Genomic DNA, 17030 nt, shown 5'->3' with positions numbered 1-17030 from the left:
AATTTAAGGAAGAATGATTATCCTTGCGACTATATGTATATATACATATATATTTATGTGCGTGTATGTATGTATGTATATGTATATCCAATGAAGGTACGCGCATTCGAGCGTATATTACGTCAGCTTCTGCCGGATATCCTGGAACAGATGACGGATATCGACCATGACACAAAAAAGGATTGATCGGCCGATCAACTTTCATAAGATCTTAATTAACACCATTCGCTTTTCTTAATTATAACGTTAATTATGTCATTTACATGTGTGTATCAACGGTTTGTATATTCAACAGTTATATTCAATAATTCCTAATCATTTTCTCTCTTTTTCTTTTATTCTCGATATATTATTTGAATTAGGTTAGATTTTAGTACGGCTTTAGTCAATGTGTAAATATACGTACTACTTTGGTCAATGTGCATATTCTCGAACTACATTAATTAATAGTAAACATATATATATATACACAATACTTTCTCTTAGCGAACAAAGACTCTCATGTTTCATGGCGTGTAATGTTATTTACGTGTTGTCTACGTTCCACGCGTGTAAATTCGTACGTTTTGCATTTAATCTTATTATATCAGCCTCGCATTACATAGTTATGTATGTATATACATACATACATACATACATATATATATATATATCCAAGAAAAAAGAGAAACTTTTAGTACACATTACACACGCATAACCTATACATACATACATATATATATATATACACTTTCGATATTATCGATAATATAATACAAAACACTTTGACTTTATCTCGATCGATAAAAATGTCGTAAGAACGTTTTGATAATTCTAAGATAAAACGTTACGCAATAATTTATATCATCGTGATATCGTACGTGATTACAAAGGGAACCCCTGATAACGTCGTTGATACGCGTTACTTATATATTTATAAAAAAAAATTATATATTTATATAGTAAGTACAATAGACCATACTTTTACGTGATCTAATCGAATAAAAGAATCTTACATTTTTTTTTTTATACACATACACTTACACACATATATCACATATATATTACATACATACATATATTATATATATATACATATATATTATATATTATATATATAATTTATATATACATACAGAAACGTAGGTAGGATAAACGAAGGGACAGTCGATGCCCTTCAAACGATATAAAGTCAAACTTACGAGCGAGAAGGATAGAATGAGTGTGGATATTTGTCGACGCACGGAATTACCCGAAGTAAATATTCATTCTCCGTCGGTTCTCTTCGGTATATATACACGTACGTATATATATATATATATTCACAGTATGTTTTTGCATAGAATACGAATCGGTTTATATCGGACGGTACATACATAAGTACGTGCATACATAGCTCTGCGTATTTCTGCATGAATCTTATTGCATCCTGGCCAAGATAAGGACTTGGCTGATGGTGTCCAGGACGAGAGATCGGAACGATTGGTAATAAATTTCGAAGAAATGTGCCTACGTAGTATTCCTACATACCTACCGATATCCTCTTGAACTTGCTTATTCGTTTCTCTCGTCGTCTCAACGAAGGACAAGTTTGCACTAAACTATATATATATATATATATATCCATATATACTATACACACATACACATATATATATAATACGTAGGTAGATAGAGAAAGAGAAAAGAACGATTCGTGCGATAGAAAAAATAGAGAGAGAGAGAGGAGAGAGAGGAGAAAGAGAGAGAAATTGATGGACATGAAAAAGGATAGAAAATAGTAAGGAAGAAGAGGAATTTCTTTTCTCTCTCTCTCTCTCTCTCTCTTCAATGACTATACGAAGACGACCCAACAAGAGAGAGAGAGAGAGAGAGAGAGAAACAAGACGATGTAACCTGTTGCCGCAGGGGAGCACTTTATATCCATCCACCTCGTAAACCGTAATGGTTAAGTGGCATGTAGATACGATCGAGCTCGAGTTGAAGAGAGTGAGATAGAGAAAAAGGGAGACAGAACGAAATAGAGATAAAGAGAAAAAGAGAACGAGAGAGAGAGAGAGAGAAAAAGGGAGACAGAGAGAAATAGAGATAAAGAGAAAGAAAGAGAAAGAGAGAGAGAAAGGGAGGCAGAACGAAATAGAGATAAAGAGAGAGAGAGAGAGAGAGAGAGAGAGAGAAAGAGAGAGAAAGAGAGAGAGAGATTAACGTTCTATACAGTGCGACGTATGCAAGCGCCCATATAAAGGGCTTCACAGGAGGAATTATACTCCTTGGTATATAGTGTTATTACATACATATGCCAGTCGTACATTAAAACCATATTACGTCGTCGTGTGCGTAGCGTGTTCCGTACGATTGCTTCGACCGTCGTCTGTAAACTTAACGGGGGTATCGTAAATTAAGCTACGGACGAGCGGCCATTTTCTTTCTTTCTTCTTTCCTTCCTTCCTTCCTTCCTTCCTTCCTTCCTTCCTTCCTTCCTTTATTTCTTTCTTTCTCTCTTCCTTTCTCTCTACGGGCAAAAATAGTTTTAACGTAACAAAGTTCAACGACGTTACTGCGTCAAAATGAAATTATATTGCTGATCAAGACCAAACGAATTTCGAGGAACAATAAACGCATATACGTATGTATATATGCATCTTGGTATATATGTAAATACGAACGTGCGAAAAGACGACATATCGAGGTACTTCAATAATTTACAGTTACATATACTTCTTCTGCGAATATACATTTGATCTTTTTTTTCTTCTTTCTTTTTTTTTTTCTCTCTCTCTCTCTCTCTCTTCCAAAGATAAAGCAGTAATATACCAGCGGAGTATTTTATATATAGGTTATATTTATAGGTTATATCACGTATAATATTTATTTGGAATTAAAAGATTAATCGGCAAATATTTTTCCAAAAAATTCGTATAATCACCGATAATTACCGATATCGATCATCAAATATGAACAAATGCACAAAAATACACACGCACGCACACACACACACATTTATATCTATGCATATAAATTTTTCCGGGGGTGTGCTTAATATATACATACGATTACTTAATTTTTGTTAATTGAAGCGACGTAAAAGTTAATTTAGAGTTAATTAAATGAATATACATATAAAGGAAATGTGAGGTACAATATGTATGTACATATATATATATATATAATATGTATAGATGGTGCGTATGTATGATATGTATTAGTACATACGTACGTACGTATGTACGTACAAATAGAGAGGAAAGTTTTCCCCGATTGGTTCTACGATCTAATTCTCCTCGTTTGATTCTCACTAAACGTCGAACCAATCAATAGATCGTAAGTTAATCATAGTACCCATGTATGTATATAATAAAGCAGAAGTTATCATCTCACGGGCCACCGTCGTAACATAAAGGCGGATCATCGACGAAGACAGGAGAATTGCGAAAGTTATTGCGACGTAGACGAGTTTTGAAAGCTAGAGAGGATTCTACGCCGTATATCGCATTAAATTATTATGGCGTTGTATTATTTCAAAGTTGTGATACATTATATATATATATATACATATACATATATATATATATATCGTATATATAAATTATATAACCCATATAGTAACGAACTATATTATATATATATATATGTATTATATATATATGTTCGTAATATATATATATATATATATGTTCGTAATATACATATATATATGTTCGTAATATATATATATGTATTCGTAAAATTAATGAAAGTTTATGATACATGGAAACCGGATGTATCGTTATTGGATGCCAAGGAGAGAGACAAACGAAATATGTCGCCCTTCACTCCTCCCTACTTATCGACCGAGCCAGGATGACGATCGAGTCGACCTCGCTACTATTTCTCTTCGCTTTCCAAAATTTTTCAATTAATATCGTTCGATACGCGTGAAAGGTAGTTTGACATTGAAATTCAGAGGGGGGTGGGCGGGAGAGGGGTCGATTTATTCGATCATTTAACAATAAGTTATAACACGTGTGTGTGTGTATATATATATATATGTATAGGGTGTCCAAAAAGTATGGTACTAAATTTATATTGCGTATTACTGAGATCAAATGGATAAAAAAAAAAAAAATAAATTCATATAAACTTATATCGGAAAATACTTTTATTGAAAAGATATAGTTACTTTTAAAGATATTTATGATTTATTATGACACATATAATTTCTCCTTCTGCAAGAATACAGGGGTTACTTTCTTCCATTCGTCGAATCAGTTCTTATATATACTCTTTCAAATATTCCAAACTATATTGGAAGTAATACTAAATGCATTTTGAATACATTTACGAAGTTATAATTTTCTAGTTCTATCTTATCTCCATTCTTACGTATCGATAACTCGTGTAAAGAATAAATGAAAAAAAAAAAAAAAAAAAAAAAAAAAAAAAAAAAAAAAAAAAAAAAGAGTTGGGCTATCATTAATACGTATATCTTTTCAATAAAGCATTTTTGAACATAACTTTGTATAAACTTTTTTTTATCCATTTGACCTCAGTAATAAGTTTGTTCCTATGTTTTTTGGGCACCCTGTATATATATATATGATACATATCTTGATCGATAATCTTCTTTTTCGTCTTTTTCGTATTAACAAATATAAAAAGAAAATTTACTTTTCCGTTGTAAATGAGGTTTTAAATTTTCATTTGCTTTATGCTTTGGTATATATATATATATATATATATATATATATATATATATATATATATATATATATGTACATACGTATGTAAATAATTGTTGAAAATTTTTTTTTTTTTCTTTTCTTTTATTAACAGACATGAAAAAATAAAGAACGTGTCGCGGAATCATGCTCGAGTTGCACAGATTTGCGAGCTCCAACATTCACCGGGTCAAGTAAGGAGGAAAGGTTCCCTTGGTGGGAGAGGTACCCCGCTACCTTACTGGAGGACCCTCGTCCTGACTTCTGGTTACAAGGAGAAGGAGCTCTACTCTAAACACACACACATATGCGACATGCACACATACATATTGATGCATTGCGCAACAATGCACCGCCACCTGCACTCGTTTCGTCACACAGCGGCTTTAATCGGCTCTCGACGGTGCCTGCCACTGACTACTCGCATTACTTTCGCCAATTAAACTTTGACGGTCGTCATTGTGTTTAACTTGAATATGAAATTATAGTCGCCGCGATATTTCAAATATCAAAACGATCCAAATTCCAAAATAATTGCAGCCATTTAAAAGGCATCAGAATGAAAAAAAAAAATCAACGTTGCTCTTCTTTGTTTCAATTTATTTTTATTTGTACCTCTTCTTTTTTTTTTTTTTTTTTTTTTTTTTCTTTCATTTTACTTCGTTTCTTTCTTATATCAGGAAATTTGTTTATGCTAAATCATGAAGAATATAATGAGCAAAGAATAATTCGTAGACAATTTCGTGCATATCGCGATCGTCGATTTATTTTAAATTCAACATGAGCATCATAAGGGTCAAATATAATGGTAATATATTATGATAGAATCGTAATCGTAATTATTTATTAATGAAACGAATTATTTAGAACGTCTTTCGAAAAATAATGATGACGATGGTAATGACATCGATAAAGAGATCTTGGTGAATATTGATTGTCCTATTGGACTTATATTAGATTACATTCGAGAAGTAATACGATTGGATAATACCTGTATATAAATATTTTATATGTTAATTTATATTTGAAATATCGTTTAGATCTTTTAATGTTTAATGAATGAATTTCTAGGTAAAATTGATTTATGCGATGAATTGAATTGTCAATTAAGAAATTTGTCTATCGCTGAATCATCTACCTCAGGTTTATATCTACTACAACCTGGAATCACCTATTTCGTAGTTATCTTTGGAAGTAAGTTTTCTATTATAATATATATATTTATCATTTCATAGGATCATTTTATATGCAGATAACGTTAATGATCAAACTACAACATTAATACCACTTGTAAGTCAGAAGATAGGGAAAAAGTGTATGGAAATTTTCAAGAAAACTCGACAAAAGAAAAACTTACAAAAATAATTATACAAACTTTACATCCTTATGCGTATTGTTTATATGAATTTTGAATGAATTTGTATGATTTAATTATATATCGTGGAACATTAGGAAATATGAAATATTGTGTATACAAATTATTATATTAATCTTGTCGTTAAATGTCACACAAGACTTTTATCTAATTCTTTGAAACTTTTATCCTCGTTTGTAAGATTATAAAACTTTCCGTGTCTGCCTTTACCTTCTTCGACAAACTTCTTTGCACCTTGTATGCCTTCTTCTGTTACAAGATGAAGGGCATTGTCTTTTTCAAATTGCAATGCCTCATCTATTTGTTTAGACGAAAAAGTAGCAAAGTGCATAGAGGTACGATCTGCCAGTAAAGTTTTTTGCGGAAATTTTATCAATGATTTTGCATAATTGATAGCTGTACCCAGACCAGTACCGTGTGCAGTACATTTAGTGGCAAGTCCAATATTGAAAGCTTCTTCTCCGTTAATAGCTTTCCCTGTTAAAATTAGATCCATGGCTCTAGCATATCCAATCATTGCTGGTAAACGAACTGTACCACCGCATAAAATAGGTATTCCAAAACGCCTATTCAAAAATCCTATAATAGCATTTTCCTCAATGACTCGTAGATCACACATTAATGCCAATTCTAATCCAGCACCCAAGACATATCCATTTAAACAAGCTACCAATGGTTTACTGGTCAATTCGCTTTTATTGGCCTGTTTTAATCAATTAAGTTTTATTATGTCTATGAATAAATGTCCATAAAATATTTTCTTATATAAAGATATATCGACTTGCCAGTGTTCCATATTGTGGTAGATTATCTTCTTTTTCTTGATTATAATTTGCAATTTCATGTAAATCAAAACCTGAACAGAAATTTCCACCTATACCGTGTAATACGCCCACAACAGCATTTTCATCCTTATCAAATTCATCCAATGCATCACAAAGTAATTGAGCTGTTGCACTGTCCAAAGCATTCTTCTTCTCTGGCCTATTTATAGCGATTAAAGTAATTTTGTCGCTTTTATTAACGATAATACTTTTCTCTAAAAAATAAAACAAAAAATATTTTATTATATATGTATATATATATATATATTTTTTTTTTTTTATAGAAATTATAGAATCTTACCTTTTTCTGTATTTTCCACTGCTACCTCGGCCATAGATTCAGAGGTTAGGGATCTTTTTACATAATTTCTTATAGATTTATTTAACGAAAAGGATAGTCTTCTTAAAGAATACATTTGAGATGTTTTGTAAATATAACTAAATTTATTATTTAATTATTACACCCTTATTTGTAGAAATACACTTAAAACGTAATTACAAGTTTTATGGTTTGAACGATTAATCGAATACACATGGAATTAATATTATCGACTGTTGGTAACTTTATCGACCGTTCTTTTGCAAATGGCGGGGAGAACTGTTTTTATTTTGTTGTCATAGTAACCGAATGTAGAGTTTGATGAAATTATTCTATTCGGTCTTAATAGTTTCTACTACGTAGAAATAGAATTAATATAAGAATATTTTTATAATTATATAGTGAAAGATGGTTCGAACAAATTGGGAACAAATATTTTCTTTAAATATTTCGTCTTTAACTGACGAAGAGATCGAGGATCTATGTCCTACGATAATGCGTTGCAATATTGATGAAATATCCGATGTACAAAATCTTCAAATGCTTATGAGAATATCTCAAGAAATGTTGCAGTATAAAGACAATCAAGTATGTCAGATTCATTTTTTTTTCCATATATGTATATATATATATATATATATATATATATATATCTATATATATACTTTTCTATGTGATTTAATGTTATAATCATTGTCATATTTTTTGTATATATTAAAAGTTTTTATTGTTTATATATATATATATGTATGTTTATACATTTAATTTATATTAATAGGTAGAATCTTTGCTCATAGAATGTGGAGAATTAAAAAATACCATTTCAACATTGAAACCAGATGTTTCTAAGCAAAAACTTAAAGGTAAAAAATTTCTGACATTTGTGTCTTGTTTATATCTTAGGTTAAATTTCTTTTTATTTAATGACAGGTCAGATCGTATCTGATTCACAGTATGATGATAAAAACTTCATTAAGGTAACATAGATAATGTTTTCGTTAACTATATGTTAGAATTTGTAAGAACATTTTAATTTAGCAAGTATTATTTATATTTTCAGTCATCTGACACAATTGAAACTGCCAATCATGAGACTGTGATACAAAATAAAAATGAAAAAATAGAAAAACTTTTGACCGAATTAGAGGTAAATATAATATATGATAGATCAATTTGAGAAAATTTCATTGTATTGAATATTTTAGGGATTAGATAGAGAAAATATTATTTTGAAGGAACGATTAGGAATGTTGAAAGAAGAAATGGAGGATGCAACTGAAAGAATGAATGAAATGACAGATGGATTAAGTTCTGCACAATCAAAAGTCCTTGAATATAAAGGTCTTAAAATTGATAAATCATTGACAATTTAATTGTATTTATATATTTTATATTATTAGAGGAACATCTTATTTTTCAGAAAGGATATTAGATTTGGAACGTGAAAATATTGGTTTGCTCAATCAAATAGAAGAATTAACCAGTCAACAAATGGATAGAGATAAAGTAATAGATGAATTTGGAGTAGCAATAGATTCTAGAATAGCAGAATGGAAGGTAAATTAATTTTTATATAATTTTCCCTGTTAAATCTAAGAAATGATGAAGTAATTTATGACTCCATTGATATTTCATATAATTAGGAATTATTAGATGAAAAGGATACAGAGATACATCGTTTAAGAGAAAATTTATCCCAATCGTTATTGCAATCGGTTACATCAGTTAAAGAAGAAAATAAATCACAGATAGTATATTTAAACGAAGAAATTGGTAATCGTGATAAGATTATAACAGAATTACAAAGTAAACTTTCTGAAGCGGTTACAGAAATAAATGAAGGAGCAGCTATTATAGAGAAGTTACAAGCCAGTACGAAAAAGTGGGTGAATTTATTTTTAATTGTGAAAATTTGAAGATCTTGCGAAATATTATATATTATTCTTTCGTTGTAATCCTTTTCCGTAGGCCAGAAAAAGAAGAGAAAAGGAAGGAACAAAAAGAGTTATTAAAAAAAATGCAGGATGCAAATAATCAGATATCTGATTTACAAAATGCATTGGGACAAACGCAGGAGGATTTAAAACTAAAGAGCACTGAAGTTGGATTGTTTTTACAATTTGTCTCTATTAAAAATAAATTGTATTGAATATGGATTAAATTTTAAAACGATCTTTTTTTCTTTTTTTCTTTTTTTCTTTCTTTTTAGTTATGTGAAGTATTATCAATATTGAGAAAGTATGAGGACGAAAATCATGGATTAACAGAAGCATTACATGAAATCAAAGATTTAAAAAATGAATTAAATCATAAAAGAGAACATATAGAAGATCTTGTCAATGTGGTTAATAAGTTAGAGATGTTAAATTCTTATCAAGAAATGGAAATCTTAACGCTCAGGTATTTCTATATAAGTTTATAATGTATTGAAATTTTCAAACGTTATATTCGAGAAAGGCATAATTATGACTTTGTAGAGAAAAATTAGGGATATCGGAGGATGAATCAATTTCCATAGATAATATTATTAAAAAACGTAAGGAAGAAGAGAAAAGGATGGAAGAGCTTGTTCAGGAGAATAAAATATTAATAGATGAAAATCTTGAAATGAAATCGACCGTAAGTCGATTGTATAAATACGATTCGTCATATATATATATTTATCCATTTAATTTTGATGCACTAGCAATAATTTTTATTTGGGTCCATACGCCTATAATTATTTTACGAAATCGATCGATATATAATTTTAATTCCTGAATTTTTATAGATAAGGCTGTTAAAGTCAAATAGATCGCGTTTATCTGCAAAGAAATTAGATTTTTCAAGTGACACGATAGATAACAGCACCGACTTTTTGCACTCCACTAAATTATTGGAAACTGCTGCAAATCGGGTAGTCGATTTTGAATCCGTTCGGATATATCATAAAACTGATAAAGATATTAGAAAAGAAATGAAGCTAGTTATAGATGAGAATGAAGCTCTTAGAAGAGGCATGCATGAAATTCTGGACAGTATACGCAGTCAAGACGGTGAATTTTCATAATGTTAATTGTATTATAAAGACTGCACTATACGATAATTTATAAATGCACGATTATGATATATTTTTAATTTTTCTTTATCTATATCATTTTTAATTTTATTTTATTATTATATATACAAAATACAATAAAAACGGTGTATTGTACGTGGCGTTGAAATTCGATATATAACATCAATAATTTGTCATGTTATATATACGGAATATTTCGTTTAATATTGCAAGTTCGAATCATTGAAATATATTCCAGGTAAAAGTTCAGTAGAAGTGCATTCATATACATTGGAAAGATTATTGGAGGCATTAGATGTAAGACATTTGGCTGGTTGGTATCATCCTGCTATGAGATTACAAGAACATTTGAATGTTATACAAGGTAGTAATGCAGAATTAAGATCTCAAATTAAACAGATTAGGTAAGTTTTTTTTTTCTTTTCTTTTTTCTTTTTCTTTTTTTTTTTTTTTTTTTTTTTTTTTTTAATAGAGATTCTAAAATGCTAATATTAACGATTTAAATTATATACGGGCGTTTAAAAATATTTGTTTATAGAAAGGAACTTAACAGAAAGGATGCTATATTGCAAGATTTAGCATTGAGCAAAGGAATAGATTTAGAGAGATTAAATACCGATGATTCTGATGATAATAAATTAATGTATATTTCGGAAATAAAAAATATTGAAAGTATATATCAAAGAGAATTAAAGGAAAGGGAAAGGGAAAAGGAATCATTGATTGAAGATAATAAAGATTTACGATATACGATCGATAATTTAAATCTTCAAATAGATATTTATGAAAAGGATCGGATTAATTTAGAGACTAGTGAGGACGAAGTAAAAAGAGCATTTGCGATTAAAACGAAAGATTATATAATGGTTGCTAACGAATTGTTATTATTAAATAGGAAAATTGTACTTTTAAAAGATCTTCTTAATAAGGAATCTATTAAGATGTATGATTATCAAAAAAATGTGGTAGAAAAAGAAGGTTCTTTAAAAAGAGAATTGACCGATGCCAATAAGCGTAATAAAATGTTAGAATGTGAGATGATAAGATTACAAAGTAATCTATCTAATTCGATGAGTATTACGGAATATAGCGATTTAAAAGAGAAATACGAAGAATTAAATATACGTTATCGTTTTTTACTTGAGAAGAATACTAACTTCTACGTAGATAGATCTGAAATTGAATTGTTGAAGGATGAATTGGATTTAACGAGAAAAGAAAAATCACAATTAATGGATCTATTAAAGGAAGATATTTCTAAAATGGATGAAAGTGATATTGTTAGACAATTAAAGGATTACAAAGCTAATGAATTAATCGAAAGACAACGTGCCGATCATATGACCAAATTGCACGTGATATCTCAAAGTCAATTAGCCAAATCTGAATCGAAGATACAGGAAATAACAAATATTAATTGCGAGTTACAAGAGAAATTAATCGATGTACATAAGAAATTATCAAAAATTGTATCCTCGCAAAGTCTTCGAGAAAATAATACGGATGATATTGAAGAATCGTCGAACGAACAAATGGAAAAATTGAGAGTCGATAATGAAACGTTGAAAAGAAAATTAGAAATTGCCGAGGAGGAGGCCAAATTGCAATATACATTGAATTCGTTTAAAACGTTGGAATTAGATAATCTCAGACATCAGATTTTAGATTTGCAAGCGATTAGCGAAGACAAGGCTACGATATCGAGACTTAATTTTGAATTGGCTGGTAAGAAGAGTACCGAAATGGAATTGAACGCACGAAAGTCACAGCTCGAAAGTGAAATATCATATTTGCATGATGAACGTGAAAGATTAATGATAAATTCCGATAAGATGCGTGCTAACGTGCAATATTGTCGAAAACAATGCGACGATCGTTGCAGGTAATCGTAATCCAGTTGAATGGACATCATTTTTTCTTTTTTTTTTTTTTTTTTTTTTTTTATTTTTTTTCCCCCCCTTTGAAAACAAAAAATCGTTTTAAACGATCGCGAAACAAAAAATCTCGTTCTTGCAGGATTTACATAGACGTAATAGATTTTTTACAAAGCCAATATGCAGGATCATCTTCGATTAGCGCTCTCGACAGATTAACGTCAATGATTGAAAAATTCAAAACTGATCGAATGGAATTAGATGTTGAAATGAAGAAGACGAAGGATTTTAATAATCATTTGATATCCCAAAAGGAAACTTTAACAAATCGTTTGGAGATTGTCGAACGTTTGAAGGATATATTGGAGGAACAAATTGGCGGTGAAAGCGTGCAAGATATTTTGCAAAAGTTTTCCGAAAATTCCCAATACGTATTAAACGTATGTTATAAATTACACGTAAAGATAATTATTATTATTATTATTATTATTTAATTTCGATCGATTTCGTTTTAAGTTTTACAATAAAAATTATTATATACAGAGAATCTTGATTACTTTTTATTATTTAATAAATAAATAAATATAAAGCAATAAGTTGTATATATATATATAAACAGAAAGAGAGAGAGAGAGAGAGAGAATCTCGATTATTTTTTATTATTTTATTAGGATTTGAAGCAAAAACGAAGGATATCCCATTTGGATAACGAATTGCAAATGGTAAATGACAAAGCCGCGAAATATGAATCGGTTATTACGAGTATGGAGAACGAAATGATTAACATGCAAAAGACTTGGAATCGTCAGGGTGAACAAGTAGTGTCAAGGACCGATGTACAAATGAAAGAAATCAAATTTGATACGATAGAGAAACGATCGGTTTTCGTTCAAGTAACGATAGAACACGATTCGACGGAGGTACAAACAGAACCTTACGATTGTTGTTTAAACAAACGAAAAGGAAAAGAAGAAGAAAAAGAAGAAGAAGAAGAAGTAATAGTAGTAGTAGATATGGTTGATACGCCGAAGGAAAAATCTGTTCGAGAAGTAGGTAACAATACGGATATAATGAATGATACAATTTCTATGATGCAATTGAACGAACGTTTAGCGGATGCATTAAAACTCGCGGCAGATCGTTCTGAAATAATAAACAATTACGAGTCAGAAATATTGGATTATCGAGAAAAAATAGATGCACTTAATAAGGAAATTAAAGCAATGGAATTGGAATTATCGAAAAGAGAAATAAATAATATCGTTGAGCCGACATTAGATATTCCCATTATTACAAATATGGATTGTACCGACAAATTGGCATTGAAGTCTACGATTAACAGTTTGCAAAAAATTGTCGCACAAAAGGAAGAGACGATAGTGAGATATCAAAATCTTATGAAGGAGGAAAGAGAGGAGTACATTGGGGTTACGTCTAATTTGCAAAGGGAAATCGATGATTTGCATTATAAAGTACAATTGTTGGAAAGTGAAAGGAAAGTTGACGATAAAAAAAATAATGATGTTACGATCGAGCCTGACGTTGACGATGAGCCAAAGAAATCTGTTACCGTTTATAACGCAGCCAGAGAAGAGGAAATTGCTAGAATGATAGAAAAAATAAATACTTTGGAAGCAGATTTGCATATTACGAAAGAACTTAGTGGTCGATGGCATCGATTGGCAGAAGAGAGATTGAAACATATAGATCGTATAAGAGAAAGGTATGAATACATCCAATGACAATACATTGATATAATATCATTGATCATCTTGATTATATTAACTCTAGTTGTGCACATCTCGAAATAATTTTTAATTGTGCACACCTCGAAATAATTTCAATTTGTTCAATTGGGATGCGTTACAGTCTATAGGTGCTTTGAACAGTTCGGTCATTTATACGGAATGAATGATTTTGATTAAAAAAAAAAAAAAAAAAACGAAACTAATAATAATAATAATCAGGTTTGGAAACGCATTTCGAAATTCTACCATTATAAAAAAAAAGAAAATTCATGAATCATGCATGCAATGTACAAATCGTTTTAATTAAGCTCAAAGTTGATCTGGAATATCCCCATATGCGCAACTAGGGTTAGTTAATCGTGTACAATAAGGAAACAATTCATAATACGATTTATTCGTTTTAACAAGAGTAGACTCGAAGAACAACATAATACGGAGCTTGAAATTTATCGTTCCGAGATTAACAAATGGCAGTCAGAAGCTGATACGCTCAGACAACGATTATCGGAAGATCGTGTCGTTCATACGAAAGGGAATATATCACTTATGAAGGAATTGCAAGAGAAAGATGATAAAATACACGAGCTTAATTTTAATTGTCAACAATTGCAGGTATCTCATCGTCACTTAATATATCTAATGATTTTTTTTTTTTTTAATTTTGTCCCTCGAATGATTCATTTATTTATCTTTTTATTTTATTTTATTTTATTTTATTTTTTTTTTCTCCTTTGATCTTTTCACGATAGAACGAAATCGAATTGTTAGGAGCCACGAATCGATCATTGCCAGCACGTGTTGCGATCGATCATCGTGACGAACTTAAAATCCACGATATCTTACCTGGTACTCAACGTGATCAGACTCTATCACAGAATCAAATAGATATTTTACGTAAACAGTTGCAATCCCTGATGGAAAAGGAAAAGATGTATAAGCATGAGATTGCTGAACTGAAGCAACGTGTCAGTCGGGGGTATCGTGATACTTTTCAATACGTAATTAACGATCAATTCGATAAGGTAGAACGGATTATACGTATAATTTTATTTGTAATATCTGTTTTCCTCCCTCCCTCTTGTCCCCCTCCCTTTCCTTTTTTTTTTTTTTTTTTTTTTCTTTATGACAGATACATGGCGGTAAAAACGCAAGAGAAAAGAATTTCTCAGCGCGAGATGCAATTGGAAAGGAAGGTAAAGTCTTTGGAGGAGGAGTTAGAAAAAATGCGGACTCAGTTAGAAAGGGAATACTTAGTTCAAGAAACTAGAAGGGCGAAGGTATTGAAATAAAATATCACAAATAAAAGTATATATATCGTTCGAAGTATACTCATTTGAGTTTTTTCTTTTCTTTTTTTCTGTTTTTTTTTTTAAATTACATTTATAATAGACAGCTGAGGAACTCTCGTTGTGGGAGAAGCAAAAGAAATGGCAACAGACTGCAGAAAAATTGCAAGAGAAGTTAAAAGAGAAAACGAACGAGTATATCAAATTAAATTCGAATCACGAAAAATTACGATCTTTGGTTTCCTGCATGGAACGTGAAAAGTGGTTTCTAAAGAGTAAAATAAAAGGGGAAGCTCCTTCAAACGTGTTGAATGATATACCGTCTAGACCGATCTCAGCTGCACATCAGAGTCTCGTGATTGATTTACAGAAGGAATGTCAAACGTTGAGAGAACGTATCGGCGAATTGGAAAGGGAAAATAGTCATGAATTATTAAAGAAAATAGACGAGCAAAAGAATTGTATAGCTTCATTGGAAGCTGTCACGAAGGTGGTGGTTAATTCGTTTCTTTTTTTTTTCCTTTCTTTTTCAATTTTTTTTTTTCAATTTTTTTTTTTTTTTTTTTTTTTTTTTTTTTTTTTTTTTATAATAATCGCTTCGAAATAATATTCTAATGGGATGAATTTTTTCATCAGGGCAACGAGTACGTTGTCGAGAAATTACAAAAATTGGAGACTACCAGGGATATTCTCGAGAGAGCCAATTTGAAATTGGAAAGTGAAAATTTTGAATTAAGATTAGAAATAGAAAAAGCTAACGCGGATACGCCGCGTTTGCGGGAAAAAGTTGAACATTTAGAAAGGTGTGCATCTTGTAATTATTATTTTTTTCTTCTCCCTTTTTTTTTTCTTTTATGCTTATGACAATGTCATTTCATTTCTTTTCTTTTGTCTTTTACTTGGGGTTTTTTTTCTTCTTTTTCTTTTTTTTTTTTTCTACCAGATACATCGAATTGTTGAAAGTAGAGAAATCGTCGGATTCGACACCTAGATCGTCGAACAAGGAACATCAGGAATTAAATTCCAAAAAGTCTGTTTTAGAATTAGAGAAAACGATCTTTACGTTAAAGAGAATCATTGAAAAGTTACAAGCGGAGAACAAAAGGCTGAAGTTTAATTCGAGAAGGAATTATTTCGTATCTGGTCAAGTATGTATAAGGGAGGGAAAAAAATAAACAAACAAACAAACAAAAAAAAAAAAAGAAGAAGGAAAGAAAGAAGAAATATTTGGAAATTGATTGAAAAACCATTGTTAACAGGTAAAGAAAGTTAACACAGGGAGCGAAAAATCTTACGAGAAATTGTACGAGGAAGCTCAAAAGAGAATGATAGACTTGGAAACGGATTTGCAACTTGCCGAACAGAGAATAACGATGTTGGAAGAAACACAAAAGGAGGATGACAACGGCGAGATTAATATCTTGAAACAACAATTGACACATAAATCAGAACTATTGGAAAAAGTGAAGCAATTGTTGACGAGGGCGGCCATAAATGAAAAGACACTTCGTCAACGTGTAAGTGAAATTTCGAGAAGGAAAGAACAAAGTTGGGATAAATGAAAATTTCTTTTCTATTAAAGAAAAAAAAAGACAGAGAAAGAGAGAGAGAGAGAGAGAGAGAGAGAGAGAGAGAGAGAGAGAGAGAGAGAGAAAATGAATACTTCCATTAATTTAGTTTCGTTTCATTTCAGCTTCAGCAACTGGAATCTAAACAGACATTGTCACCGATACCAGAATGTTACGTGACTGTACCTAATTTAGATTGATAATAATACAATATTTAAATATTTCACAGGGATGATATTGATCTTGATCAATAATTTATTTTACATACAACAAGTTTTACAACGTATATATTTATGTTTGTG

General features: G+C 30.5%; 2 protein-coding genes across 3 annotated transcripts; one reads left to right on the top strand and one right to left on the bottom strand.

Moving 5' to 3' along the window:
* Nucleotides 1-2256: 2256 nt before the first annotated feature.
* Cep290 (Centrosomal protein 290kDa) lies at nucleotides 2257-17030 on the top strand. 2 transcript variants are annotated; one of them, XM_035867718.2, is made up of 25 exons: nucleotides 2257-2668; nucleotides 4792-5870; nucleotides 7597-7782; nucleotides 7973-8057; nucleotides 8125-8171; nucleotides 8255-8341; nucleotides 8400-8535; nucleotides 8615-8751; nucleotides 8838-9076; nucleotides 9163-9295; nucleotides 9404-9594; nucleotides 9672-9813; nucleotides 9965-10229; nucleotides 10491-10656; nucleotides 10791-12134; nucleotides 12269-12566; nucleotides 12798-13849; nucleotides 14288-14486; nucleotides 14624-14850; nucleotides 15004-15151; nucleotides 15264-15650; nucleotides 15797-15963; nucleotides 16104-16308; nucleotides 16420-16677; nucleotides 16854-17030. In XM_035867718.2, the coding sequence occupies exons 3-25, from the start codon at nucleotides 7603-7605 to the stop codon at nucleotides 16926-16928; spliced, it is 6168 nt and encodes a 2055-aa protein (XP_035723611.2). In that variant the 5' UTR covers nucleotides 2257-2668; nucleotides 4792-5870; nucleotides 7597-7602; the 3' UTR covers nucleotides 16929-17030. The 2 variants fall into 2 exon arrangements, with proteins under 2 accessions (XP_035723611.2, XP_085517917.1); XM_085661791.1 differs by lacking the exons at nucleotides 2257-2668; nucleotides 4792-5870 and having other exon boundaries at nucleotides 7478-7782.
* LOC118442319 (uncharacterized) lies at nucleotides 5869-7427 on the bottom strand. Its single transcript, XM_035867775.2, has 3 exons — nucleotides 7177-7427; nucleotides 6837-7090; nucleotides 5869-6754 (listed from the first exon to the last, which is right to left on the bottom strand). Exons 1-3 carry the CDS (start codon nucleotides 7289-7291, stop codon nucleotides 6182-6184), a joined length of 942 nt encoding a protein of 313 aa, XP_035723668.2. The 5' UTR covers nucleotides 7292-7427; the 3' UTR covers nucleotides 5869-6181.

This window comes from Vespa mandarinia, chromosome 16 (genome assembly GCF_050613455.1).
Source record: "Vespa mandarinia isolate Hongniang chromosome 16, ASM5061345v1, whole genome shotgun sequence".
NCBI lineage: Eukaryota > Metazoa > Arthropoda > Insecta > Hymenoptera > Vespidae > Vespa > Vespa mandarinia.
Note: the sequence above shows the minus strand (reverse complement) of the source record. Positions and strands in the feature narration are given on the sequence as shown.

What these genes read in the sequence shown, in the direction of transcription:
- LOC118442319 (XM_035867775.2), bottom strand. Translation starts at nt 7,291, where the DNA reads ATGTATTCTTTAAGAAGACTATCCTTTTCGTTAAATAAATCTATAAGA. An exon ending in AGTGGAAAATACAGAAAAAG is followed by an intron (nt 7,091 to 7,176) that starts GTAAGATTCTAT and finishes TTTATTTTTTAG; the next exon opens with AGAAAAGTATTATCGTTAAT. An exon ending in TACCACAATATGGAACACTG is followed by an intron (nt 6,755 to 6,836) that starts GCAAGTCGATAT and finishes TGATTAAAACAG; the next exon opens with GCCAATAAAAGCGAATTGAC.
- Cep290 (XM_035867718.2), top strand. Translation starts at nt 7,603, where the DNA reads ATGGTTCGAACAAATTGGGAACAAATATTTTCTTTAAATATTTCGTCT. An exon ending in ATGATAAAAACTTCATTAAG is followed by an intron (nt 8,172 to 8,254) that starts GTAACATAGATA and finishes TTATATTTTCAG; the next exon opens with TCATCTGACACAATTGAAAC. An exon ending in ATAGATCGTATAAGAGAAAG is followed by an intron (nt 13,850 to 14,287) that starts GTATGAATACAT and finishes TAACAAGAGTAG; the next exon opens with ACTCGAAGAACAACATAATA.